The sequence below is a fragment of the Plectropomus leopardus genome, chromosome 2 (genome assembly GCF_026936395.1).
Source record: "Plectropomus leopardus strain MGB_pleo_1.0 chromosome 2, ASM2693639v1, whole genome shotgun sequence".
Taxonomy (NCBI): Eukaryota; Metazoa; Chordata; class Actinopteri; order Perciformes; family Serranidae; genus Plectropomus; species Plectropomus leopardus.
The window spans coordinates 18,849,634-18,877,351 of record NC_142177.1 but is presented as its reverse complement, the minus strand read 5'-3'; the positions used below and the strand labels follow the sequence as shown (position 1 = coordinate 18,877,351).

Genomic DNA, 27,718 nt, shown 5'->3' with positions numbered 1-27,718 from the left:
ACAACGAAAGCTGGGCTCACTCTCTCTATATCAAAGGCCCAACCACGCGGGGACTGACTTTTGTTCTTGGCAGCATGAAAAAAGAGAAAACTTTATGATGTTTATTTCCCTCTGGTTTTATTTGACTCCGGTTTTGTTGTGGGGGAAGTGTGTTTGTTGTGTGTGGTGTCTGTTTACAGCTCTGGGAGTTGCTACAGTATGTTGGTGAGACGTTTGTTTAGTTTGTTTGTGAGATTGACAGATTGTTTGTCTATGCTGACTGTAACTTCTGCTCATTTAATTAAAAATACAGTTGTTCGTTGCAGCCAAATGGCTGAAGGCAGAACAAATGAAACAGCAAGAGGTAGACATACCTGCCTGCTCTGTTGTGCTGTTCTGGTCTGTGTTTAATATCTTATGTTTCATCTAGAGGGCTTATTGGTTGGTTTTCAGAGCAAATGTGAAAGACTTGGGTCATTCATGTTGCTATGCTACAGAAAAAGTGATGCACACATAAAGGATTCTGCATCCATGTTGCTGGGAGCGTCTTCAGGAGCAGATCAGTGGCTCTGCAGAGGACTTCTAACAGAACGCTGACCTCTAGTGGAGAAAGTAACAAAAGACAGAAAGTGTCAAAAATCAACTGCAAATGTTTGCACAAATCCCCCTATTTACTTAAAGTCAACAAGGACAAATCTATAAACAAATAAATATTTTAATTTATTACACTATCTCAAAAACATTGTGACAGAAATACAAGCAACAGGATGTGTCTTTCAGAAAATTGTTGTCAACATTGCGCCTTGCAGAAAAATGGTCCAAAATATACAAAACAATCGCGATAATGCAAAAGATCTAAAAGCAAATGTGGGAATGTCATACCTAAATACACACATGGGCTCTGCTGCTGTAACAGTACACTATGTTTTAGGTAGTGAAAGAAAGCTAAGTGCCACTGAATTAAATGGATACTCTTTTTGTAACTCTTTTCTTCAATACCACAGATGGGACCAAGTCATTGTTTTGCAAGTCATTAGTAAGTCTCAAGTCTTTGCATTCAAGTCAAGTCCCAAGTCTGTCATTTTAGGTTTGGAAGCCTAAACAAGTCATAACACACTCCACCAAATCTAATGCCCTTGCCGGAGTGACAATATATAAAATTCATAAAAATAATTTAAAAATTATGAAAATGTGTATTTATTTGTTAGAACAAATGTGTTGGGTTTCCATCTGCAATTTTCAACTTGCACCTTTTGCACTCTGCAACTTATTTTTCTTTTTTTTCTTTTGTTCTTGTTGACCACTGCATTTAGTTTTTGTGTGCGAACAAAATTATCATTGGTATCATTTTTTGACGCTCAGTGATGTAAAGTTAGTTCTTTATGGTTCTCTCCTGCAACTTGACTGGATGCCAGATTGGTTAAAACAAAGTGGACCTGGGGAATTAAGTGTTGACTTACTGGGAATTAATAGCATTAATGTTTGGTGATTCAAGGGATGAAGGAAAATGAATTGATTTGTGGCACACTTTTTAAATAACATACTTTTTAATCTTAGTCCTTGGATTTGACAATGGGACAATGGGCCCCTAGGCAAAGATATACAGAGGGCTCCACTACCTCTCCAACGTGGAAGCAAGACACAGTTGTGGTTTTGTGTCTCCTTGCAGTTGTTTTGTACTTTTTTTGTGGTTTGAGTGATATTTTGCAAATGAAGGCCACAGGGTCGCCTGGCACTTTGGACCCTGGGCTTGTGTCTTTTAGAGCCACTCAGTAATTCATCTATGGGCCCGGGGGAAGGTATCAAGGATTTTTAAGTTTAAAGGCTAAAATCAAAGTGAAGTCACGAGTCATGTTAAAATACAAGTCAAGTTGTGAGTATTTTTTGATTTTGGCAAGTTGAATCTAGAACCATCAAATTTATGACTTGAATCCACACCTCTGCTCAACACTGTAGCCAAGATATGGACTTGGAAGAACTTACTTTACATTTATAATGTCTTCAATAATACCAGCTGTGCAGGAAAATAATAAAACAGATATCTGAGAAAGACTCACGTTGTGTGGGAACACGTTAGTTCAGAGTCAGATTTGGTTATCTAGCCCGAGCCAGTGCCTTTTCTTTGCACAATACTTTGGTATTTGAGAAGTAAATATGAACATTTTTTTTTTGTACCATTGTTAGCTAGCTTGCTAACAGGCAGGCTGATTTAGCAAACCAGTGTAATATTACAAATTAGCTTTGAATTGATACAAGTGTTGACCTGTTTTATTTTGTCCCGCCAACAAGCTAGTATGACAGAACTTGTTAAATGTATTATAAGTGACCTCTTTAGCAATTAAAAATAAGAAAAACTAAATTTCTTTGAAATACTTTTAAGATAACAGAGTTTAAAAGACCAAACTTTGTGCTTCTACAGCTGAAAACATCTTGCTACCACTTTCATGCACATAAAGAGCAGGAAGTATCTCTGTTTTAGATGCTCTGTGGTAAGAGTCACTGTTGTGACCTGGTCGAGGTTTTTTGTGCTCTTGCTGTTAGCACCAATACCAGTTTAAAGTTGAGGGGGGAGGAGGAGGAGCGTGGATCAGGAAGACACTGAGCCTGAATCTTCAGCATCTGTGGAGTCACATTCATCAGCAGACTCTGTGAGGGCAGGGTAGGGCCGCGGCTGGTCCAGGTTGACATAGGTGACATTCAGGCTGATGTAGTGTTCTCCCTCAAGGCCAGACAGGATGGTGGAGACAGCCGACACCAACGTAGCAAAGCTGGGCCTCAACTCTGGATCAGGGTCCCAGCACTGGAGCATAATGCTATACCTGGAAAAAGCATTCATAGAGTCCGAGTCTGAGTAAGGAGGGGACAGATAAACCAATGCACTATATATTATTCTATTATATTACATGTCATTACATTACATTTACTATACTATACTATACTATACTGGCTGGCATCAAAATAGTCTATAATTACTTTCACATTTTTTGTTATTGTTATCCAGTGTTTAAGTCTCCACACCCACAGTCCCACACTGTGGGACCACACCCACACCCATCTAGACAGATGTTTTTACCTACTATGCCTGATTTGTTCTTCTCTGAGGACTGTGTGGACATGTACAGACTGCATGATTGAAATCTGTCAGACCCAGTAATTAGTTTTCTTAAGTCACTGAAGAAGTATGAAGATCCTTTACTTTTGTAAAAGTACTAATACCACACTATGAAAATTCTTTGTAATAAGTAAAAGTCCTGCATTTAAAATGTTACTTAAGTAAAAGTAAGTAAGTGTAATGAGAAAAAGTACTTAGTATGAAAAGTATTAAAAGCAAAAGTACCCAATCACACATGCATCATACGTCCCTGGTTACGCCTTAATCCTCACTGGATGTATGACAAGTCCTCAGTGGACAAGGGGTATGAATAGTTGAGTTATTCTTCATCAGTCTTTAAGTTGATGATTTTCTTCAAGTTGGCAAAAACTCACAGTTCCGGGGATTTATCATTAAAACAAAAAAAAACATGCTGGCTACTATTTTTTAAGTCACACAGGTATATGTGTGTGTGTGGTTTTGTAAGAAAGGAAGTGTTCTTTGCGGTGTTTTGTAGACACATTAACTCCCAAACTACATTGCTTAACTGTGCTGGAATACCAAGTAGTGGACAATTTACGGGTTTCACACTACTGAGTGACCATTCAAACATCTTGTTATTACCACTCTGGACTTTGTTCTTCCATCTCATAGATGTAAATTTGTGCAAGTATTACTGTAGTTTTCATTCTTAAGCAGCCCTCAACTTTACAATGGATTTATAAAAATTAAGCAACAACAACCCATTTAAAATGACTCTTTAGACTAATTAAACAAAGTGTGCAACATAGTGCTAATATTCTTCATACTTACAAAGGGTCGGGGCAGTACTGAGGCTGGGGAAGCCTCCTGCCCTTCAGTAAGTAATGTGTTATGTCATAAGGGTCCACCTCAGGGTACGGGCTCGCTCCTCTGGTTAGCATCTCCCACATCAGCACACCAAAGGACCACTGCATCAGGAGAGGCAAAAGTTACAAGTACAAGTGTGCTGTCTGTCACTGGTTTGATGAGGAGTGTGAGGCTTGAAACATCTCCTTGGTGGGAACTGAATAAATGTTAATAGAGCATACTCTAGTGTGCAGTCGCTGTTTTTCCGTCCTGAGGGGCTAGACCAATGTGAGTTGAAACTATGAAGGTGGAATAGGAATAAATTTGTGAAACACTTATGTTTCCTATAATTGTACTGTATGTGGTTGTACAGTATTATGCTGCACAGCAATTTGGAAGATTTTGTGCATAATCCACAAAAATGGCATTTAATGCAAAATGCTACGTAGAGCCGTGTTTCCTCAGCGTTTCTCGTCCTCATCATTACATACATATGTCTACTGTTTGTGACCATTTCAAGCATTTGCCTTTGTTTTATTTGAATAATTTTTGAAGACCTGAAGAGGTTAAATTATCCAGTAGGTGACAAGAAAAAACAAGTCAAAGTTAAGAAAAAAGTCAGACAAAATTAATAAACATTTATGCAGCATAAAATGTTAGGGTTTTTTTGCTTTCCCATCCTGTAAATTATTTTGATAGTATATTGATTATAGCCTCACAGTAACATGGTAATATGTGACATTAAAAAGGAACATTAAAGCCACAGTTAGTAACTTTTATGAAAATGGCTTTTTGTCATATTTTCTGCAACTGTCACTACATTCAGAGAGAGGTACATGAGACATATAGTCCGTTAAAAAAAATAAAATAAAAACAGGTCCCTCCTCCCTTCCTTCTGCCTTTAATGACATTTGCTAATATCAGACAGCGGCTCATTTAAAACAATCAATCTGAGCCAAGGCGTCTCTAACACAGGTGTCAGTTATGTCAATCACTTTATGAACTTCAGTCAAACTGGGCAGCACTGATCAAATATGAATCAAGATTTTGTTACTGCATTGCCTATTTCCTCTCTAAAATATTTTCAGAAACATAGTTCAGTGTACTGCTTGGCTGTAAAATGATAATTGTTATAAGTTGCCAACTACAGCTTTAAACACATCTACCCCCTCGAAATCGAGATAGCTCATCTCAAGTTTATCCTAATGAATAAACTTGTACAACAACAAACACATCATGCACTGATTTCTACTACCAGAAACACTGACAAGTGTCTCTCAACACTTAAACAACAACTGCAGCGATCTCAGTTACACTAAGACATTAATTTGCTCACCACATCAGACTTGGAGGTGAATTTCTGTGTCTGCAGACTCTCGATGGCCATCCATTTCACAGGAAGCTTTGCTTTCCTGTGATCCTGAACACTGTAATACTCCTTATCAAAAACATCTCTGGCCATGCCAAAGTCTGCCACCTTCACTGTATACGACTCATCTAGCCTAAAGAAAGAAAAACAAAGATTGTGGTTTTGTTGTAAAACATTATATTTGACTACTGTGATGTAACAAGCTTGACTAAATTTGTACCATGAAACATCTCTCTACAGTACATTGAAGATAAATTTAGGCCTAATGGCAGTAAATAAAATTCTGATTTCCCTGCACATCTTGGTGACTCACATGCAGTTGCGTGCTGCAAGATCTCTGTGCACAAACTTCTTTTGAGCCAAATATTCCATCCCCTTGGCAACCTGCAGCCCAAAGCCGATCAGATCCTTTACAGTGGGGTTCTGAACAAATCCAATAAACACATGTCAAAAACACTGATTTTAACAGTTGGAAATGTACCTCATTTGCTTGTCAGAATAAAAATGGCTCTTTTTAAATGAGATTATTAAAGTGCGCTATTTAGTGTTGCTGTCACACCCTCTTCTCGCAGCGTATAAAGTGCCGCAGGTCCCCATGTTTCATGTACGGCAGCACCACCAGAGGGAGCCCTTCCTGCGGCAGGAGGATACCCAGCAGAGACAGCACATTGCTGTGGTGGAAACCCTTCATTATGATACCTTCCTTCAGAAACTGCTCCACCTCCTCCACATCTGTTATTCCTGATGACACACACACACACACACACACACACACACACACACATACACATACATTATATGGACTCAAATATGAAGGAGGAAAAACAAGTCTGAAAAGCTGCTTTTAAAGATACATAGAAAATATCCCAAATCATCCTGTGGCAATTTGTTCTACATCAGAGGAACTGAGGAGACTTTCTGGTGCTTTCCTGAAGCAGCTACTCACTATTCAAAGACTTGACAGCACAGTGGATTTCTCTGTTGTTGTGGTCTGTGAAGTAGCCATGATAGACAGTGCCAAAATGACCTGCAGGAAAAAAACACAAAATGACGCAGGACTACTGCTGTTTCTCCAAGACATAGCTTACAAAAGGCTCCATAACAAGTTTAGTGTTTCAATACAGACAGCGGGGTTCCTTACCCTTCCCTATGATCCGGTGGTGCTGCACAATAAGCATCTCAGCAGGAATAAGAACATCCTTCACCTCCTCTAGCAGCTCTGGCCTGAAACTGGAGATGGAGATCTTCTCTGGAGGCATGAGGGGGGTGAGGGTTGGATCTATGGTGCCTGCAGCGTAGCTCAGGCTGGGAAACACCACCTGCCCTACCAGAGGGGTTGGGGGACTCAGGGATACTACTGGTAAAAGTCCAAAAAGAGAGGTTTATTAATGAGAGCTATGAAGGCAAGTGTCTCAGAAGCAAATTAGCTATAGACCAAATCACCGTGACACAGCATTAACAGCAACAGTCACCTCCTGGTGGACAACTGGCAATTGATTTTAACTGCAGAAAAATGTGAAATCTGCGAATTTGTTTATTTCTGTTGTCATTTTTTAGCTGTAGCTGTAACATCTGGATATAGTTAAAAACACAGCGGTCAGAACTATCTGATGTTTCTGCTGTGCTTATCTTATGTACTGTCTTGCTTTGCCACCGTCTTTTATTAACCAAATACTGGCAAAGAAGTGAAGCAAAGTACTGCTGTGGACAGAAACTAAAGCAAAATGTAGTTTAGCCACCTAGAAAATATCAATTTAAGGGTAACTGATATTTAAAATATTTTGCTTTACCTTACACATTAACCAACAAAGGCAGCAGTAGACAGCAACTCCCATGTTATGCAAAGTAAAATTACTGTTTTCATCAATGGAGTCTGGTGACTTTGAGATATCTGTTCTCCGTCGGAAAGTGGCTGTCTGACAGCACGGTAAAGCTGTGAAAGTCTTCTGAATATAGCATACACTTGAAATGATGTGGATCTGTTTTTTTAAGTGGGTCTTTTTTTTAAATTAATTTTCTGCGCATTCAATTTCCATAATCACTTATCCTTTTCATGCTCACATTCACACCTATGGACAATTTCAAGTCACCTATCCTGTATGTCTGACATGGGGAGCACATGCAAACTCTTTACAGAAGGGCCATGGTCTTTTTTAAGTGGCTAAAAACTAAAAACCAACCACTTGCCGTTTGCAATGCGCCGTGTCATTTTAAGTACTTGACGCAAAGATTTCATTATAAATAAGCATTGTGATTCGGCCTGTACAGTGTGGTTTAAAAGCTAGACAGTCACCTCTCCTGTAGTCCCCAACTGGTGACAGCTCCACATTATTTGTACCAGAGCGGTTAGCGCTGTGGGCCAAACGGGTCTCCACCATGGAGGCTGAAAAACATTTCACAACACTTCTTAATCATCAACACATGAACACATGTACATCCTCTGCCATGCTGGGGTTGTTCTAGTTGAAAGACTTGTGTGATTCTTCCCCACAGCTGGTAGTAGTTGTATAAACAGGTCTGACCAAGGTTCACATGACAGAGAGGAGCCCACCTTTCTTCTTCTTCCGTAAGTGTTTCATGACAACGAAGGCGAGCACCGCTCCGGCCACAAGAGCCGCCAGGATCCCCAGAACAATGCCCACCATATAATGGTTGCTGACCCGCACCACCGTACCAACGTTGTGGACTTGCCCGTTGATGGAGATCTAAAGAGCAGAGTCCATCATACACAGTTTTTGTTGCAACCAACATACATGGAAAACATACATTTTTAGGTTTCAAGCTATTTACACTGAGACTGGCTGTGTTTTTGGTCACATATGTGTTACTCCTGTGTTTAAAAGCATATTGCTAACTATAAAAACAATTCAAATCCCCCTCTGCATCAGCTCAACTACAATATTTTAATTTAATGCCTAAGTTGAATGATTCTTTTGGCTCAAAGTCTCTTTAAGCACACACCATGCACTGCTTCTAATTACTTTAATTACTTTACTTTTGGACCTTGTTCTTACAGAACAAGGTCCCTTTCAACAACACTTACAGAATTTAAAGATTTTGTTTGACATTTTGTTAAATGGCCTTATTTGCTTTCTTGTTAAGAGTCAGATGAGAAAATCAATATCTACGTTAATCTTCACTCCAGCCCTCACTTACGGTAATGAGATTTGCATTGAGACAGAATGAATGAGATCACATATACAAGTGGCCGAAATGAGTTTCCTCCCCAGGGTGGCTGGGCTCAGCCTTAGAGATGTGGTCAGCAGCTCAGACATCCAAAGGCAGCTTAGAGTAGAGCAGCTGCTCCTTCTCAACAAAAGGAGCCAGTTACTGTGATTCGGGCGTTGGAGTAGCGTGCCTCCTGGGCGCCTTCCTTTGAGGATTTCCGTGCACATCCTACTGGTAGGAAACCCAGGAATAGACCCACAACATGCTAAAGAGATTAGATGATGTTTGACTTGGCCTGGGAATGCCTTGAATTGGGATCTCTTAGGAAGAGTTGGAAAACGAGGGAGAAGTGTCTGGACTACCTAGCTTGGCTTGCTGCCGTCAAAACTTGGCCCTGGATAAGCTGCAGACAATGGATGGATGGATGAAACAGGCTACCACACTCATATTTGTGTGTCTCTTACTTCGAGTTTTACTGACTTTAATTGCATGTATAAAATATCTATTTGTCAGCATGCAGACGTACTTAAGTTTAAAATTTCCTGGGACTGTGTATAGATGATGAAATATTTGCCATTTATTTTGTAAAATGTTCAATTATGTTTACGAGAAATATGTAGAAGAGCGACTGGTGATCTGGATCCAGAAACATCCATCAGTGAGTCATTATCTAAACATTAGGCCTGACTCACCTTCACTGGCAGTCCCTCACTGGGGATGGTCATGTTTTTTGGGATCCGGCAGGTGATTTCATTATCCAGGACTTTAGCATCACAATCAACGCCTGCCACCATCATAATGATGGTCATACAGGAGCTCACCAGATTCAGCTTTTGATGCTGTACACAGAGATCAAATCAAGACATGAGACGAAAAGAGTTACTTACTAAATTTATATTATATAAATAATAATTTATATAATCATTAAATTATATTAATTATAATTTATATAAATATAAATAATATTACAAATCTACATTTGTTTTGCCATAAAGTCAAAGCAAATAGCTTCAGAGCCATTACTTACATGTAGTGACACTTCGTCAAACCCAGGGTACAAATTCAGCACGTGCCCCTCCGTTTCAAAAGGTATGGGCTCTCCATAGGGGTGATAGGAGAACTCTTTGTTCCAGAGTCCCACCGCTCCGTCCATGTCAAAGGAAAGCTCTCCTTCCTCTGTCTCATCCCTGGGGAACACAGGAGTGATACACTCCATTCTCGTGGGCAAAGACTTGCCTATGCACTCCTGAAAAAAACAATGAGATCATACTTTATTGGTAAACCCACAGTTAAATGTAAGAATATGAAATTGCAAAATTGTAGACTGAAAGAATAATGTTTTTGAATGTATCTACTGTATATTATGATGAACACATACCCTTGTCACAGGTTTCAAATGGCTCTCATTGGGTTTAAAGCGGATGATGGTGCGATAAACCGAGTCAAGGTTCTCCCCATCAATGACAATCTTTGACCCCCTGCAATTAAGACAGACGTGCTTAATGTCATGGAAAAAAAGATTGTTCTACATTAATGTGTGATGATGATAAAAAAATATGAGAAAAGATAGAGGTCTCTCTGTTTTACCTGTCAAAGCTACAGTCAGGCAGAACAGCCGTAATCATTGGATTTTCTTTGTAGTAAAACACCTTTGTGGTGAGGACAGGAGACTTGTCGATGAAAACGCTCAGAGGGACGTCCCTCACCTCTGAGATGGACTGGGACAGACAAATGATGGAGGATACGTTGCCTTTGGGCTTTGTGACTCTGTAGAGAGGCAGAGGGGAAGTAAATACATAACATACATACTTACATAATAGGGAAACTGTGACAGATCAAAAGGCTTCACACTTTTAAATATATTTTGCATGTCCATTAAGATAATATCTCCAGTTATGAGTCAGTCTTTGGACCTTTCCAGCCTGTAGTTTTCAAAAGCATAATTACACACAATTTGCAGTTAGTGTGATGAAAACAGATAAAAGGTATTTTCAGACCTCTTTATAGGGCAGGGCATGTCATTGAGAGTGACTCTCCTGGTCCTCCCAGCATCCAGGTGAGGTCCAGTCACTGTGATGAGCGTGCCCCCAACACGGGGCCCATAGTTGGGCTGAATTTCTGTGATGTTGGGAATCTGGACGGACAGTTTATAATAGTATTTTGGCAAATAAATGCGTCTGACAGGTGGTTCCATGGATTAAATAGCTTATTAAATCATTCTTAGTTTTGATGTTGTCATGAGGATATTAATGGATGATAACAACAAAGATTACCACAAATGTGAATCCTGGCATTTCTGCCTTCCCGTCAATAGAGTAGCGTCCACCCTCCACCTTGACCTCATGCACCTCCACTGTGATGTTGACTGGTTTGGACAGCTCAGTAGCCCCAGAGCGAATCTTACACACCAGGCTGAAGAACATGCACCACAAAATACTTGTATCAGTAGGTCATTGGCAAATACAATAACTGCAACACAGGGGCACTTACATTTATTAAATGTATTTAATAAAATAGTTACATTTTAGGCAGCATCAAGAAATAAAATTCCTGGTTAGCTAAGCTCCTAAATTACATCTTTCAGTTAAATCAATCCACTGCACTTGTGAATGAAATTGTCTTTGTAGAGCTTGTTGGTTGGTAAATCTATCTCAGAAAAAACCTGGTTTTAATTTAGATCAACACTTTGACATTAGCTACATAAATTCACTAAATTCCACCAAAACCAATGGCATTGCCATCAGCCTCAGCTGTTGCTCAGTGCTAACACATTAAACTAAGACAATGAACATGGCATTTTTTTTATGTTAGCATTATAATTTAGAGATTGTTACCATGCTGATATGCATCTGATTACAGCCTCACAGAGGCACTAGCTTGGCTTTAGACTCTTATGCCACATGGTACTGCATGGCTCAACTCAACTCACACTTTTTCGATTTTAGCAAAAGTTGTGGATAGGACCTTGTAGTCTACTTTTTTTGGTATTAACTCTGTCGAGCATCAAAGCAAGCTTATCAAGCACTAGAACGAGGAGTTCAAACACTTCAGACCACAGACTGGTCATTCAGAACTATAACGAAAATCGTCCCTTGCACAACACGACATCCTGCACAAACCTGCCATTTTTAAATAGCCAACTTACCATCAGTAGTGACCGCAATTTGTTAATTCCCAGATTTTTTTTTTAAATGGCAGCCTGCAAAACTACGCCATACACGACGGTGTACAACTGAAAGAAAGCAGAAGTTCATTCCTATGTAAGTTGCTGAGTGGTGCATGATGAAGCCAACTTGGTTCAACTGCTGCGTATTAAAATATCAGAATGATCCAGGGATGATTGCCACAACTTTAATAATGTTAGCAGACTAAAGGGATCCTCCTGATAGTAAAACAAATAATTTTACGGGGGTTAGGATGCTCAAAAATTACAAATCAATTAATTAGATGTTTCTTTTGCCATGTAAGGTGTAATGGTGTAATTATACCGTTTGGCCACAATTAAAATTGGCTTCACTTCTTGGGGGTCTGGTGGCAATCAGCTGAGAATCTTGCCTTCACTGCCGGGGTACTATCAGCAGGGGAAAACTGAATAGATAAAAAAAAAACTGGTAAAGTGAGTTGAGTCAAGTCAAGTTGAATTGGAAATGAGACGGAAGTTTTTGTGTAACTACATATATTATTAATGTAGTCCTGTGTCACACTGAGATATTTCAGCACATCAGAAATAAGGCATAAGTGAGCACATGTCAAGTTTTGGTGTCAGTCCCTCAAAGTCTAGACTTTTATTTTGTAATAATGTTCAACATTCAGATATTATTGAGTTTGATACCAATTTTCTCTAGAAATAGCCTCAATAGACCGGATCATAGGCCAGAACTGTTATGCTCTGTTTTCTTCCTTCCTCAGAGGGAATTATTACAAGTGTTTTAATCTGTTTTAACACCCCAATAAAATCCTATGGATGCAAGAACAAGGCCTGGACGGATACTCACTGCGTGTTGTTGCTTTTGACTGGAAGCACAATGCAGGCAGTTTGTCCCAGTCGGACCTGGTGTGTTCTGGAGGTGATAGCAGGTCTTAAGGGGGATTGGAACTCCCATCCGCACACCGTTAGCTCTGTTTGACCATCAGGAGGAGCAGTCCGTGGAAAGAACTGCGTCAATAAAAGCAGAATATACAGTATAGTGCCCCCTTGAAATGAGATGTCTTTATTAGTTGCTCAAAGATATGTTCTTGTCCTGGATTACAGAACAAACCTCACCCCAGTGATCCCTGGTGGGCAGGACTCGTTCCTCCATCGGCTGTGACACTCGCTCTCCCAGGAGCACACTCCAGAGCACCAGCCACAGCCCATGAACTTTGGGGCTGTCAGACACATGGCACAAGTCAGGAAGTGTTGACAGCCCGGCCCTCTCTGGGGCACCTGGATCATCTGAAAAAGGAGAGATAAAAATTTTAAAGGTCACATATTCAGTCTTCCATTATTAATGTGGCTATTAACATGTAAATTGACACTGGCCTCATTCAGCACAAGGCTGTTTAACAGGCTGCACTGACAGCTCCTGGTGCTGAAACAAGGTCAGTAGGATCCCCTAATAACAACATCACACCATAACAGTCCTAATATCCCACAAGACCCATGTAATGATCCAGTGCCAGCCTTTAATATCCACCTTACTCCAAACTGTTAGGTCATATCAAGTTTATCGATTTCCTTTTTAGGCACTTATTCATTCTTAGGCTCACAAGGGGTGCAACCTATCCCAGCATGCACTGAGCAGAAGGCAGGGAAACACTCTGGACAGGTCTCCAGAGCACCACGGGATCAATGACAATCAGTCACAGGCCCAGCTCATTTGTAATTGTAATGCAACCTGACCTGCATGTCTTTTGGTCTGTGGAAGGAAAGTTCACCTCCTGCCATCAGATGACAGTTACATCCATCCAGAGCCATTTCACACGTTTCCTTAATAAGATTGGTTTACTCTCATTTCAGGGGATTGCTGTCGCACCTTGTCTCCAACCACAAAGAGAAGATACTCTGATGAGTAAACAGCGGCAATCGACGAGACCCTCTGGTTCTCTACTAAAGAGTAGTTGGCAAAGATAATAGGGCTGGATCTTGTCAATACAAGCTGCAGACACAGATATAACATTATTAGTAGCAGAACATATACAATGGTCTCAAGTGAGGACAAAAACCAAACATGGCTTATATATTTTTTAAAAAATCATTTATTTCTCAAATCATGTTGTATACCTGCAGCAGGCGTCCAGTAGAGGTGCCAATGTGAGCTACTGTCTTGTTCTCTATGGTCGTGACCAGCAGAGATGTGAGCAGGACGTCTGTCATCTGCCTGTTGAAGAGGTCCACTCTGTAGTAGGGCTTTGACACCATGGTAGGATGGTCTCTGCATGTGGCGTTGTTCTCCATGCTCTAGTACCAAAGCCACAGGCAGCAGAGGACACGAAAATGAGACAATGAGAAAGTGAGGCAAAAAGAAATTCAACAGTATTTAAGTTAGAATTATTATATATGTTTGAACAAGGTTGACAGCAGGGTCTAGCTAGGCCTTTTGGTACAAGGTACAAGGTAGATTTATTGTCATTTTGCTTAAATGTGGTTTAAGAAGAAATAAGAGACAGAAAAGCAATAAGAAGAATGAGGAGTCTGACCTCCTGTAGTGGTTTTAGTGTATGTAAGATTTTAATGCTCTGTAGCATTTTGAGCCTGAGCCTCTTTTTAGATGGTGTCTATGGAAGAGCCGCTGGCTTAAAATGTTACACAGCATTAAAATCCTTCAAATGGATGTTATTTGGTTTGCGGATCTATTTGTTACTCCTCTGCCAGATATTTTTTTTCAATTCAGCGTGTATTCTATTGGACTTTTATTTTTTAAGATTTAGCCACATGTATGGTAAAAAATATATAATTTATATTCAGCTAGAGAGTTTATTTTTGACCTTGGAAAAGTACCTAGACCAAATAATCCAAAATTATATGTCAGGTCATAAATACAACAATCCAGATTCAAGGACAAGAAGTGGAACTATAACACAAGGCCCCTTTTTTCCAAAGCTTTCAACTGTATCACACATTAAGGGCAGTATTAAAAAAATAGTTATTAGATGCATCTTAATTCTCTTTTGGTAAATTATGTTTTAATGCAGAAATGTGAAAACTCAGCAATTCAAAACCCAATTGTAGACATTATAAACACTTGCACCAATTTTGCAAAAATCGGGCTCATTCCACAGCCTTTAGCTGAACCAACTGGGTTGTGAAATGTAACAGAAGTAAACATGTTTGTGTTTACATTCTAAGCTAGGCTACTTCCTAATTTCTGATGAGGATGGCTGAGCATCAACAACCCCAGTAGATAAAATCAGACCAGCAACCCATGTCTAAAAAGCTAGTGTAAGGACATTCTGGCTCCTATTAAGTTGAAGGGAAAAGGGACCTGGACACGTGCTGCACATTATGCAAGTAAATTCCTCTCTGTATTTACTTATGGATCATTACAAATACACTATGTTTTAAATGTAACATGTTGTGACATTGAGAAAGTCATTAAGTCATGTGCTCAATTCAAAATTGTTTCATAACTGCATCATAGACCTCAGAGTCTGAGTTGAATTAGGAGGTGCCTGGAGATTCCCCCCATCACACATGCGCAGCTCTCATGGAGAACAATCTTTAAGCACAAGCAGTTAATTGGACGTTGACGGCTCAGAGTGTGTATCTATGTGCTCTTAAGAGATCCACATTCTTAGACCACAATAAATTACCTTCTAAAAATATACAGGTGTAATAATAAAGGCCCGGCTGCTTGCTTGTATGGACGTGCTGTGAGCTGCGCTGGTCACCAGGGTAACCATGAGAAACAAAGTCCCTGGCACACCAGAAGCACAACATGAATCTGTCACGATAATATGATCATTTTATAATTTATTAGCCCATGATTAATTATTCTGTGCTGCATATCTGACAGGATTGTCTTTGACACAGAGCAGGGTGTATCCCTGTTTGATTAAAGGGAGTCTTTCATGTAACACTGGCTAACAGCTAGAGGCCAAGACAAAACTAGAATTACCACCTCACAGTTTTAGCCTTCGCTAGTCAAGTTGCAATTTACATCCATGTCTGCCCAGACTCATTTGTAGCACTGACAATAGACTAATCTTAAAATGTTGCTGCAAAGAAGCTACAAATGCTAAAACATGAATGCTTCACACACATCTTTAACCCGGCAGCAAAGATACATAAATCAGCACAGTTTCATGATTAGTGTTACTGATTCAGTGTCTGACCAAATGTCTACACCTGTTTGTGTAAAATGTGTCATAATTAGCATATTTATTCTTGAATAATGGCTAAAAACTTTTTCTTTTGAGGTCACAGTGCCCTTTGACTCTGGACTAACAAATTCTAGTCAGTTTATTGTTGGATTCAAATGCACATGTGCCAAATTTGGGGAAATTCCCTTGGCATGTTCCTGAGATATCGCCTTCAAAATAATGGGATGAACAGACAGACAACCTGAAAAAAAAAAGCCTCCGGTCACGACCGTCACAGTGAGGTTACATTTTCTAAATGTTTTCTTGACATATAAAAATACTGAGAGACGTGCACCCTCCATCATCCTGCTGTCTTATGATGTGAATCAAGAACTTAAAAAAAACACACAAACAACATTGCTACTGACTGAAGTCATTCACCTCCACACCTCCAATGCACAAAACCTTGGTTATAATTAAATTTTGTAAACCCTAAACCTCAAATTCCACTGACCTAAAAATAAAAAGCATCATTACTTGGAAAGCTTAAAGTCACACACAAAGCCCTCAAAAGTGGAGCAGCATAGTTTAGTCTGTGAGGACTTGGCTTCGGATTTGGAGGGTTGCCAATTCAAGGTCCGGTATAGACCAAGTATGGAGTGTGGAGCACTTGAGCAAGGCACAGAATCCCCATACTGCTCCAGAGACATGTGGCATGTGTGTGTACAAACGTGGGATATAAGAAGCAATACATTTCAACTGCCATTTACCTTATTGTGTATATTGACAAAAAGGGATAGACAGTAATTTAAAAATGTGAATTAGAGAACTGTGCAAAAGTCTTGGGCCACCGTAAACTTTGTTATTTTAGCAAGGCTATAATGATGATACATATTCATTTGTAACTAGAACATACATATAATATGTATCAAAAATGAAAATATTTCAGAAAAAAAAACCAACTTCAACAGACTAAAGTTGCAAGTGTTTAGTGTGACCTCTCTTTACACTTAGCATGTCTTGAACTCTCTTGGAGCAGATAATATGAGATTTACAATACTAATCTAATGGTAAACCAGGACATTATTTTAGAAAACTTCAAGATAGTCTTCCCAAGAGAGTTTAAGAGGTGTTACATTTAAAGGGAGGTCACACTTCACTTTCATATATATATATATATATATATATATATAGTTGCTAGAACAGCAAACCTACTTTTGCGCAGTACTGTAAATTCAAATGCAAAGGCTGTCATACCTCCAAAGACTAACAGACCTTCAATGACATAGAACATTTTTTAAACAAAAACATGAAAAATATGATATAGTCTACTGACATCTACCGTCCCAAATGAAAACATTTTTTTAATATTCCAGTGAGAGCCCATAAGCAGAAAGAGGCCAACAACATCAACAAAACTGATTACTCATATGTGGAGCAATTTATTCTTTGTCATTCAATCTAATGATTCTCCCAAATTCTAAGTAATCTGATGGCGTAATAAAGGGATAAAAGCATAGTATTTCTGAGGCACATATGACTTTGGCACAAAAGATATTTTGATCTGCTGAGAAATGGAAGAACCAGGATTACAAATTGTTGGACAGTCCCACTGGCAGGTTACTCAACATTCAGAACAGCAGCCAAAAGCAACAAAACAGAAGATGCCTCGGGAGAAAGTTCACTAGTCCAAGAAGAAAGTTCCTCTGTGGATAAATCGAAGAGAGACCTTCCAAAAGAAAAACTTTACAAAACTGTTTATCTAAACCTCTTGCGAATTTCTAACAAGTGAAATCAAAACCCATGTTAAATTTTCAGCTCTTACCCTTGAACAGTTTACATCACCTCACAGTTTTGAGTTCTGAGTCACAACATTTTCTTACCACAAGTTTAAAGACTCAACATCCAAACTATGAAGTATTTGCAGCAACAGCAATAATAGTAACTCAGTTCTGGGAATTCTGCTTCATTCTCATACTGTTTACTTTATTTACTTTTAATCTAAATGGGGACTAGGAAGCCTTAGCACATCCCAGACTCCACAACAGCCAACACAGAATAACTAAATATAAAAAAGAAAACAATGGTTAACTTCCTTTGGGATCTGGAAATAAAAAGCAGCATTACCAAAAGCATTAACGCAAGAGACCAATGCTGTTATAATCTCAGATGTCTGAAAATATAAATTCAAATGCACATGATGGCCTTAAAAGGATACTGAACACACTCACACCATACCAGTTATGAAGGAACTGATAAAACAGGAAGGAATGAAGTAAACCTTTCTAAACTGAAATAAGATCAAACCTTTTTAAATAGTTTATTAAATTACTCTTTTCCTGTCTGACCTGAGAAACTCACTTAGCTGTTTCAGAAAACAAGTCATCCCACTAACAAACCTCACTCCCACCTGGCCCCCGTCCAATTTTCATTCCACCAGTGTGCAGGCTGTCTTTTTCCATACTTTCTTTCCCAACAAAAAAGCAATTTGTATCCCTGTTTTCTTGGTTTTTACAGTGAGTGCTTACTGAATGCTGATGCATTTGGCTCTGGTTGCATTACTCCACAGACTGGGATGCAGATTACCTTAATGGTACTTCATAGAAATCCCGAAAAGTTTTTTTCTTTTATGGGAATGTCACATGGTGGAGACGATGTGCAAAAAATAAATTATTGTTTCAGGCCAAAGAGAAAATAATGGTCATATTTCTCAGATAAACTCAGTCAGAATATCAACTGGATGAAAGAAAGATTCAGTTATTTTCACGTTCATGACCTAGCTGTTATTATTACTTTAAAAACCTCCCTGCCTTTACACACAGCTTCAATGATGTAATAATTACACTTTTGGGAAATCTATGTTTTGTGCTTTCTTGCTAAAGGTTATATGAAAGGATTAATATTACTCTTGTGTCTGCATGCTAAATATGAAGCTGGAGCCAGCAGGTGGCAAGCTTTGCTGAGCACAAAGACTGGAAACAGGGGTAAATATGTCGCCTGGTCTTGCCCACAGCTATCAGCACCTCCAAATTGTCATTTATTAACAGGTTATATCCTGATTTTTTCCTGTCTACACAGGTTGTGTGGCAAACTCACAGACATTAATTAAACAAAGAAGTTATAATATGTTCAACAGTGAACTTTAGAGCTTCCGTTGGGCAGATATTCATAACTTTGAATGGATCCAGGATAGCCATTTCCCTTTTTTTTTAAAGTCTTTATGCTAAACTAAGCAAACAGTATTTGACTCCAGCTTCATATTTCCCACACGGACATAGGGAGATCGACATCAACCTTCTTATCTATCTCTCAGGAAGAAAGTAAAAGCCTATTATTATTTTTCAAAATGCTTATTAAAAAGTTCAAAAGTTATTTTTTAATAGGAAACGGTGTTTGCATCACTTAAAAGGTATAAGCTCTCAAAGGCAAGACTAAAAGCGTAGTGTGTAGGACTTAGTAGCATCGAGCGTTGAGGTTGCAGAGGAAACTTTTCTCATGTGCCAAGCGTGAAGGAGAACTATAGTGTCCAACACGAAAACCTGAATGGCCCTAGAGTGGGCGTTTGGTTTGTCTGTTCTGGGCTACTGTAGAACAATATGGTGACCCACTCTGTATGTAGATTTTAACAGCTCACTCTAATGTATTGAAAACACAATTCTTAGTTTCAGGTGATTATACACAAATGAAAACATAGTTATGAAAATGATATTCAATTTCTGCCAATGGATGCCTCCAAATCCTACAAACTGAACCTTTAATTCCTATTTCTGCTAACATTGGTTTCACTTTCATTTTACACTGTAACCTGTGGGCAGGTTTATCCGGGAAAGCAGTGAGTCACACAATAACCACATGCAGCTGGAGCTAACTCTGTGCAATGACAAAATCTTTTCATAATGTGTTTGATTTCATTAGTCATGTGTAGCTCAGTCTACATCTAAACAGTAATCCTGCTCCTGCCAGAAGAGTCAGTGAAGTATTTCTTTTAGTGGGGGTTTACATGATTTCCTAAACTGATAATTCTCCATAATAATCATAATAAAATACCTGGCAGAGGCATCGTTTGTGTCATCATTTTAAAACTCCATTAAATGCTCATTTACGTCACTCATTTGGATTGTTTCTTTGTTCATGTACAAACAAGCAAATTATGGTTTACAACAATTTCATAGAGGCACGACAAGCTCTCAGTAACCTTACTACGTTTTCAATATTTATGCACATAACAGCTGTAATTTATAGCTCCACGCCCAGATGGTAACATTTTTAACAGGCCCTGTCAAGATGCCTGCGCTCTGAGTCAGCAAATAGTTACCAATTATGGATGGGTGCAGTTCAATGAGATACCTTCAATGTTTTTTTAGTTAAGGTTCTTGGAAAGTGACGGCTAGAAACATATGGATTATCTCATCCTGCAGACTCCACATACTTTCCATCTTGCCAGCACTCCATGAATCTCTCACACACAAACACACACAACTGAATTTACCTTTACTCTTCACCTGTCTGCATCTTTGAGACCCCTACTCATGAAAATCAAGTAGATAACCTTTTTAACAGAACTCTTAATTGTTTAAAACTCAATTTTCATTGTCCGGTGTGCTCTCTGTTGTTATACATCCATTGTTGTCCTTTGTTTGAGGTGTGGCTAGTGCTCTTCCTCTGCAGTGGTAAAGCAAATTCGAGAATTAGTGCCACCTGCTGATTACCTCAATGAACCAGCTCTGAATATGTGCCTAACAGTAGTCTATGGAAAAGGACAAAAATGTGAATTTTCTTTTGCAGATTTCCTGAAGCTTTGGTTAAAATTTGTGCTACATCAGGATGTGAACTCAGCTAAATACAGTCTAGAAAATGCCGATCAAAACTTCTGGGTTTGTTATGTCACAAACCATTTTGGGTGGGACTTTCAACAAACCAAAACCAAAACCAGGGGGTATCTCAGGAAAAGCAAAGTGTAGCTGTGCATCAAATTTAACTTTCACACTCACTTCAACTTGTCAGAGCTGGCAATTGGAAACTGGGTTTATCTAACATTACCAACAAATTATAGCAGGTATTCTTGAGCTGCAGGCTTACGGCTGAGGGGCAGGACTAATTTGCAGATACATAGCCTACATCAATGCATATTCAATAAGGCAAATGTGCAGAGTTACATATAACCCAGTTTAATGCATAAAGAGAGTTTTTGTGTAAAAGTTAACAAAATATGTCATTTTGATAAACAGATATGACTTTTTAGTGGTTTAATCCATGCCCAGAGACGACCTTTAAAACAGTATCTTGAATGGGGACTATTTTATTTAAGCAAAAGTAGACATGAGATGATCTTAATCACCTGGAATCACTGTGTGTTTGTGGCCTGGTGGACTCACCTCATGTGGACAGCTTTCACAGGGCTGGAAGTGGCAGAGTCCTCTGGAGAGCTGCTCTGGTCCAGACTCGCAGCAGTCATCCACTCCATCGACGATTGCTTTGTTCACATTGTCCATTGGGAAAGCGCACAGGGCCGAGTCATGCTCCGTGACCCCGTTGTCATCAGTAACAGCAAAAACCCCATAGAGGATGTCATCTTCCTCCTCGGCCCCTAACTCTTCTGCCAGCTCCCTGCCAGCTTTGCCAAAATGGGCCGCTTGGACCACGTTGTACACCACATCCTTATAGGGTTCGCTGGCTACATTCCTCCTCCTGCGTTTTGGTTCAAACCGACACTCCAGGATCACCTCACGATACCTCTTCATCTCCCATTCATTCCGAGGGAGACGTCCCAAGCGAGTCTGAAACGGAGAGGAGTCCTGATCGGGGCTCTCTCTCTGAACTGAAAGGAAGTAGACAAACTCCTGAGTGAAAAAGCTGTAGACATATTCAATATGGTATGTCCTCCGCAAGCCTGGGAGCACAGTCAGGCCACGCACGTCTCTGTAGAAACCATCCTCTGTGGCCAGCGGTCGACGCACTGATAGAGACTTCCTTGCATAACGCTGGGTCACACTGTCATTGACAGTGGTGGCAACAAAGAAGTAGACGGTCTGTCCCTCTTCTACCATGGTGACTTTGGTACCAAGAGGGCTCGCCACACAGTCAGGACAGTAGGCGGCAGAGTTAGAATCCCTTCTGAACAGACACTGAGAGAGAGAAGGCGATTCTCCATTTGCTCTAAGTTGGTGGAAGTAGCATACACCATACTGAGAACTTCCACACGAGTATAAATACATAAAGAGGGTGTCCAACAGCAACACCTGATTGTTTGTGTCTTCCATGAAGTTAGGGTCCTTGTCAATGTCACACAAATCACATATCTGACAATCTGGGCTTCCCACTGGCCCGGTGCGGAGCTCCCACACCTTCTCCAAACTTCTGTTGACAGCTTCAATCACATTCTGAGAAGCAACATACACTTCCTGGTAAAACGAGTTGTTGACTATGTTTTGGATGGGGCCCCGGGCCTGGAAGAAGGGCATGGTGTAAACCACAGAGAAGTTGACAGGGCTTGGGGCAAGTGAGGGACAGCTGGCTGAAGCAAAGGCCAGCAGAGTCTGGAGCCAGACACATGTCCCCCATTTTGTGGTCCTGTAAACCATCTCCACTCCGGGGTGCAGCACAGACAACGCAAGGTTACCTCCAAGTTCGATGTCGGGACAAAAGCATCATTAACAGCAGCTGCTGACACCTGAATGAAGAGAGAAGAGTAAGTCATGTAATCATTAAGAAAATTTCCCTAAAAGACAAATATGACTAAAACAATTCACTCCTAAAAAAAAAAGTTAACTTGCTTGCTCTGCACAATGGCGTTCAACCCATGGATGTATTGAGAGACCTGGATACAGTGTTGGAGGTGGGCTCCTGTTCATTCATACGAAAGTTGCTCAGTGGTGCATGAAGCATAAAATGTTCAACTATTGTAGTATTACTGGGCCCATTAACCAGGTGGCGTAGAGACTTCTGCCCATCAAGTCAGCTACTTCCAGTTTAGTGCTTTGCTAACTTAAATGGGGATAAAATAAAATCAAACTTTATTGATAATATCAAAAGAAATGATTTAACATGATAACATGATTTAATCTTGCAGTTCTTCTAGACTTTCCGAATGTTTCCAAATCCTGATGGCAAAATCAGTCATTTTGCAGGGCTGATTTAAAGATGTCTTTTTCCAAATGTAAGTCTATGGGAAAGTCTTTTTGGGCCTAATAGCATCATGTGACGGACATGGGAGTTGTAATTCCACTGTTTGGCCACTACGAAAATTGGCTTCAAAGCCAAGTACACTACCTTGCAGCTTGTTTAAATCTCATGTCACGATCCTCTAAAGAAATAGAGTTTATTTTTTAAATGGTGAAAAGTGAACCTTGACTTCTTTTTCCAAATGATTGCAACCAATTTTATTCTAAATTGACCTACTACATCAGTTATCTTCAGTGACACTAAACCTCCAGCAAAACTGTAAAATAATAACAGTGGCTTGTCACAGATAAAAAGCACAGTTTCATGGAAATGAAGCTCAGCGTCTAGACTATCTTTATGCTGCACGATTCCCTCTCCATCTCACTTCCTTGGCTTCTTCCAGTCAGATGATTATGAGCGTTCCCTCTTCCAATTAAACTAATTAAATTTTGTACCGATCTCTATCAGCCAAACATATTGCAGTCAAACCTTAACTCGTTCCTCTCTGCAGCTGTCAACTGTCATTTTATTCAGAACCGTCCTCCATCGCATTCGCCTCCAGTCATCACTTTCAGCACCCAGGTCGAGCTCATTGAAAGTCCACTCCTTCTCACATCCAGATCCTCAGGATCCACTACATCTCATCACCACCATCAGCGTCTAGACTCCATAGGGGGGACCCTATTCTACAGCTTCACCACCCCCCTTACAATTCCACCTCACAATGAGGTCCAGTCTCCAAAAACTTTTCATATGTCTCATACTTTTGTGCACATGTAGATAAATATTCTCTCACTCAGAATGATTCTCTCCTGGATAAAATGTTGCGACATGGATTTACATACATTATTTGTAACTGATTTAAATCAATATCAGTCTGCTTAATTATGTCCTGCACTGAATCCAAACAGATTCAAGATGACACATATCATCATCTTGGTTAAACCAGATGATGATGAAACTGCATGTGGTCATAAAGATAAAAGCTTCCTCTGACTCACCACAAACACTGAGAGGAAACGTTTACATAATAAAACAGAGGGATGTGTTGGTCAGCGTAGTAGATAGTGGATCAAACTATTTTTATTGTGACTTCCTGCACAACTCATTCATATCTGTCTGGTCGTGTTTATTCTGGTTAATCCAACATCTCATTTGTTTTTCTTCCATAATGAGTCATGATCTTTTAGGCAAGAGAGAAGCAAGGTAATGCACCAAATTCATCAACTAAAATTGAGCAGTTTTCCGTGGCTCATCTTCAGTCTCCCAATAACAACCAACCAAATGGAACCGTGTTTCAAACTCTGAGCCTTGTCTTCATTCTGAACAGACACTGTTTGGTGGATGATTAACCAGACACATCACGGCGAAGCTGTATTCAAGAACCCCGGCCTCTCTGCTTTGCATTCCTGTCACAACCACTACGTGCCTTTCAGGGGGAAAGATGTCCACGGACTGATGGTCATAAGACGACATGCGCCTTTTTAAGCCCCAGGTGGAGAAGGAACAGTTTGTCCGCTCGTGTCAAAGAATTTCATCAAGTCTGATTATTTTATTCAGCAGAAAAAAAAAATCCTAATTTTCACCAAAATTCTTTCAAGAAAACAGCACTTGTTCTTACTATAAGCAGTCATATGGAAAAGTTTGGAGTCAAATTTAGTGTCTTTACATTAATAATTCATGGAATCTCACTGATGTTGTGTTACATTTTAACATTTGCAGCTCCATGTGAAACTGAGGTTAAGGTTAGAGGACATGGGTATACATAGTAATGGCACTGATTGACTTTCTTCATGTTCATGGTTAATAAAGCAAATGGTTGAAATTGAGTTTCCATTCATGGTACAATAGTGCTATTTGGCTGGTCAGCAGCTAGCGAGATTTTGCTGCAGGCTGCATCTGTTTGTATTCCCTCACTTAAGGTACAGGATTCAAATTTTAAAAAGTGTTCAATGTACTGTTTTCTGGCCTGTGCATTTAATCCTAACATCAATATGAATCTAACTATTTAATTTACAAATAAAGTCTACAACAGCAGGGTTTTTTTTTTTTACTAATTTAGTTGTACTGTAAAACTTGGCTTCAAATATGCTGTGAACTATGGAATGAGCTCCAAACAGTGTTTGGTACTTTCCACTTGAACATTTAAAAAAGGTTGTACTTATGTACTTGCAATCACACTTGTAATTACTTTGTGTGATAATGTATAACATTTATGTCTACCTTAAAAATGTGTGTTATTTTTGTGTGCAGGCCTTTCTTGAAAAATATATTTTCTATGAGACTACCTTTTTAAATAAAGGATTAATTGTTTTAAAAAAGACTTAAAACAATGACCTGTAAGTGTGAGGGACGCGGACACTGTATTGGCTGCAATATGCAACAGCTTTATTGAATCGATGCCTTGATCACCAGCACTTTGGTGGCAGTTAATTAGAGAAGGAAGAGTGCCTCTCTTTCATTATCCCCTGCACAGATTTCCACAGGGGTTTGAAGAGGAAAGCTGCTGTGCAAGAATCAATGTTTAAAACATATTGCACACTGAGGACACATGTATTGATTCAGTGACGGGGAATGCATCCAAAATCACTCAAGAACGGCCAAAATCCACCAATTTTGCATTTGCTTTATTTTGAAACATTCATATAAAATTATTTCTCTGAGTTTACTCTTAAAAAACAATGTGAGATTGAGATGTGAAGTGGTCTCAGGTCAACACGGTGCCCCAATCGATTTTGAAAATGGCACTGAAGCATAATCATTTTTAGCCTGTGTTTTTCTGCTTGTTCTTTTGCTTTATACATTTTTGGATTTAATTTTTTCAATGTAATCTCCAAAATTGCGTTCCTGTTTCTTATCCTGAAAGTCCTAAGTTAAGGGAAATTACCTTAGGCTCCATTCCACATGTAAAAGAGTATTTAAGTATTAACAGCTACCCAAAATAACGCCTCCCTCTGTGAGCTCTATGAACGGTTATACTCTTCTTAACTGTTCTGACAGTAAATTCAATTACTGTTCCAATTACAAGAAACTAATTGTAATATTTCCTAATATATACTCAAATTATACATAGAATAGTATATATTATCACACATATTATGAGTTTACAGTACACCTTCTTCACTCATCTTCACACATAAACAACATGCCACAGTTTCAGCACCTCAGCCTATATTAGCCTGCATTTAAAACCCCTGTTTAAATACACCAAGATGCAGTTAAATTATGATAGCAGAACACAGTAATGACTTTAAAATGACTTTAACACACTTAATAACAATTTGAATCACCTGTCATTGTATCACTGTGTATTTTTTATTTTATTCGTAGTAATAGTATTTTATTTTGTTTTGAGCAACAGTTGTTTACATTAACTGTATGGTGGCTGAATGTTTGCTATGGTCTCTGACAACAGCGCCAGAAGATTTAGCAGTGTCACGTGGCCCGTTTAACAACACCTTTTGTGCTTGCAGATGTGAATGTTTTGACAAGCTTACCTGTGCAGGTTAGTTAGTCCTCTGCAGGAAAGCAGTCACTGCCAGCTTTGCTCTTTATCTGACTGAGGAACAGCGCAGGGATGAGTGACCGTCGCTCAGAAAGATATAAGATAAAACATCGGATTATTTTTTGATAAAAGTTGAAGCGTGGTTGTTCCCACAGCGCGCTGGGACGTGAGGAGTGAGTTTGTTTCGGATTTGACTTCAGCTCTCAGTTTGAGTCGCTCCTCTGAGGCTCAGCGGTGCTCCAGCTCGCTCCTCCCCTCTGCACACTGACACCAGCAGCAAAACTAAAACCTATTAACCCTCATTCGTCCTGATTCGCCCACCTTTCATGGTGACGCATGATGTCATAAAATGATGCATGTAAATTTGCATATTTTTTTAAGAACTTATTTGCCTTTACGTTTTTATTACCTACTGTACATTTAACCCCTGTTCCGTTACCATTCCTCTCTAACACAGAGCATCTGAGCTACTTGCGCTTCATATTGTTTATGCAACACACCAGCATGGATACTGGTCTTACATTGGGCTCTTGAAAGATGACGGTAGGCCTACTCATGATGGTACACTAAAAAACAACAACAACAAATAAAATCCCAATTACATTAATGTGCAGTGTAGGGGAGAAAATAACTACTAACATATAATAGTTATCAATAATTACCTTACAAAATAAATTAAGTGTAATCAGTCACAGTTACTGTGAAAAAAAATATGTATTTAAATTATTATCAGCGATTAAGGAAATATTTTGATCCTTGGGTAAAAGTACTAATACCACACTGTGAAAATACAGTCAGTACTAACGTAAAAGGAAGTAGATATAAGAAGAAACATGTACTTGAAGTATTAAAAGTGAAAGTACTCAATGCATAAAATGAATGAAATTAAGTTATAATAATCAATAAAAAGCACATCAAATACTCAAAATTATTCAAAATAAATTATAAAATGATTCAAATGTTCAAGTGTACAGAAATAATTGACAATGAATTCTCATTTGATCAGCTAATTTAATAATTGTCTCATCATTTTCCCTTTACCATAAACTGTTGGATAGTTTACAACAAAACCACATCATATTCTAAAAAACTTTCTACATGCGAATCCTAATTTGTAAAGTAGCTAACTTTAAGATAAATGTACTGAAGTAAAAAAGTAAAATATTTCTTATTATTCTGGGATTACATAAGGTTCTTAAAATTGGTAGTAAGTGGAAAACAGTACATTTACTTAAGTACAGACACTTCATATCAGACATAATTATTATTCTTTTTACTTAACTACATTTATCTGACAGATGGAGTTACTACTTACTTTACAAAAAAAAGACTTTAA

General features: G+C 39.1%; 1 protein-coding gene across 3 annotated transcripts; it reads right to left on the bottom strand.

Moving 5' to 3' along the window:
• Positions 1–90: 90 nt before the first annotated feature.
• mst1rb (macrophage stimulating 1 receptor b) lies at positions 91–26,657 on the bottom strand. 3 transcript variants are annotated; one of them, XM_042503698.2, is made up of 22 exons: positions 26,375–26,656; positions 21,092–22,386; positions 13,699–13,875; positions 13,451–13,573; positions 12,700–12,870; positions 12,431–12,591; positions 10,709–10,847; positions 10,433–10,569; positions 10,023–10,202; positions 9,814–9,913; positions 9,463–9,681; positions 9,128–9,274; positions 7,819–7,972; positions 7,561–7,650; positions 6,409–6,624; positions 6,214–6,294; positions 5,827–6,008; positions 5,581–5,690; positions 5,235–5,400; positions 3,884–4,020; positions 2,530–2,798; positions 91–579 (listed from the first exon to the last, which is right to left on the bottom strand). In XM_042503698.2, exons 2-21 carry the CDS (start codon positions 22,295–22,297, stop codon positions 2,567–2,569), a joined length of 4,128 nt encoding a protein of 1,375 aa, XP_042359632.2. In that variant the 5' UTR covers positions 22,298–22,386; positions 26,375–26,656; the 3' UTR covers positions 91–579; positions 2,530–2,566. The 3 variants fall into 3 exon arrangements, with proteins under 3 accessions (XP_042359632.2, XP_042359640.2, XP_042359624.2); XM_042503706.2 differs by lacking the exon at positions 91–579 and having other exon boundaries at positions 679–2,798; positions 6,409–6,621; positions 26,375–26,657; XM_042503690.2 differs by lacking the exon at positions 91–579 and having other exon boundaries at positions 679–2,798.
• Between the last annotated feature and the right edge of the window lie 1,061 nt (positions 26,658–27,718).

Bases quoted from the DNA above. Each gene is read 5' to 3' on its own strand.
- mst1rb (XM_042503698.2), bottom strand. From the start codon at position 22,297: ATGGTTTACAGGACCACAAAATGGGGGACATGTGTCTGGCTCCAGACT. The intron at 12,592-12,699 runs GTGAGGTTTGTT...TTATTGACGCAG, and splicing joins GCCCACCAGGGATCACTGGG to TTCTTTCCACGGACTGCTCC. The intron at 9,914-10,022 runs GTAAAACAGAGA...TCTTAATTGCAG, and splicing joins CCTGACTGTAGCTTTGACAG to GGGGTCAAAGATTGTCATTG.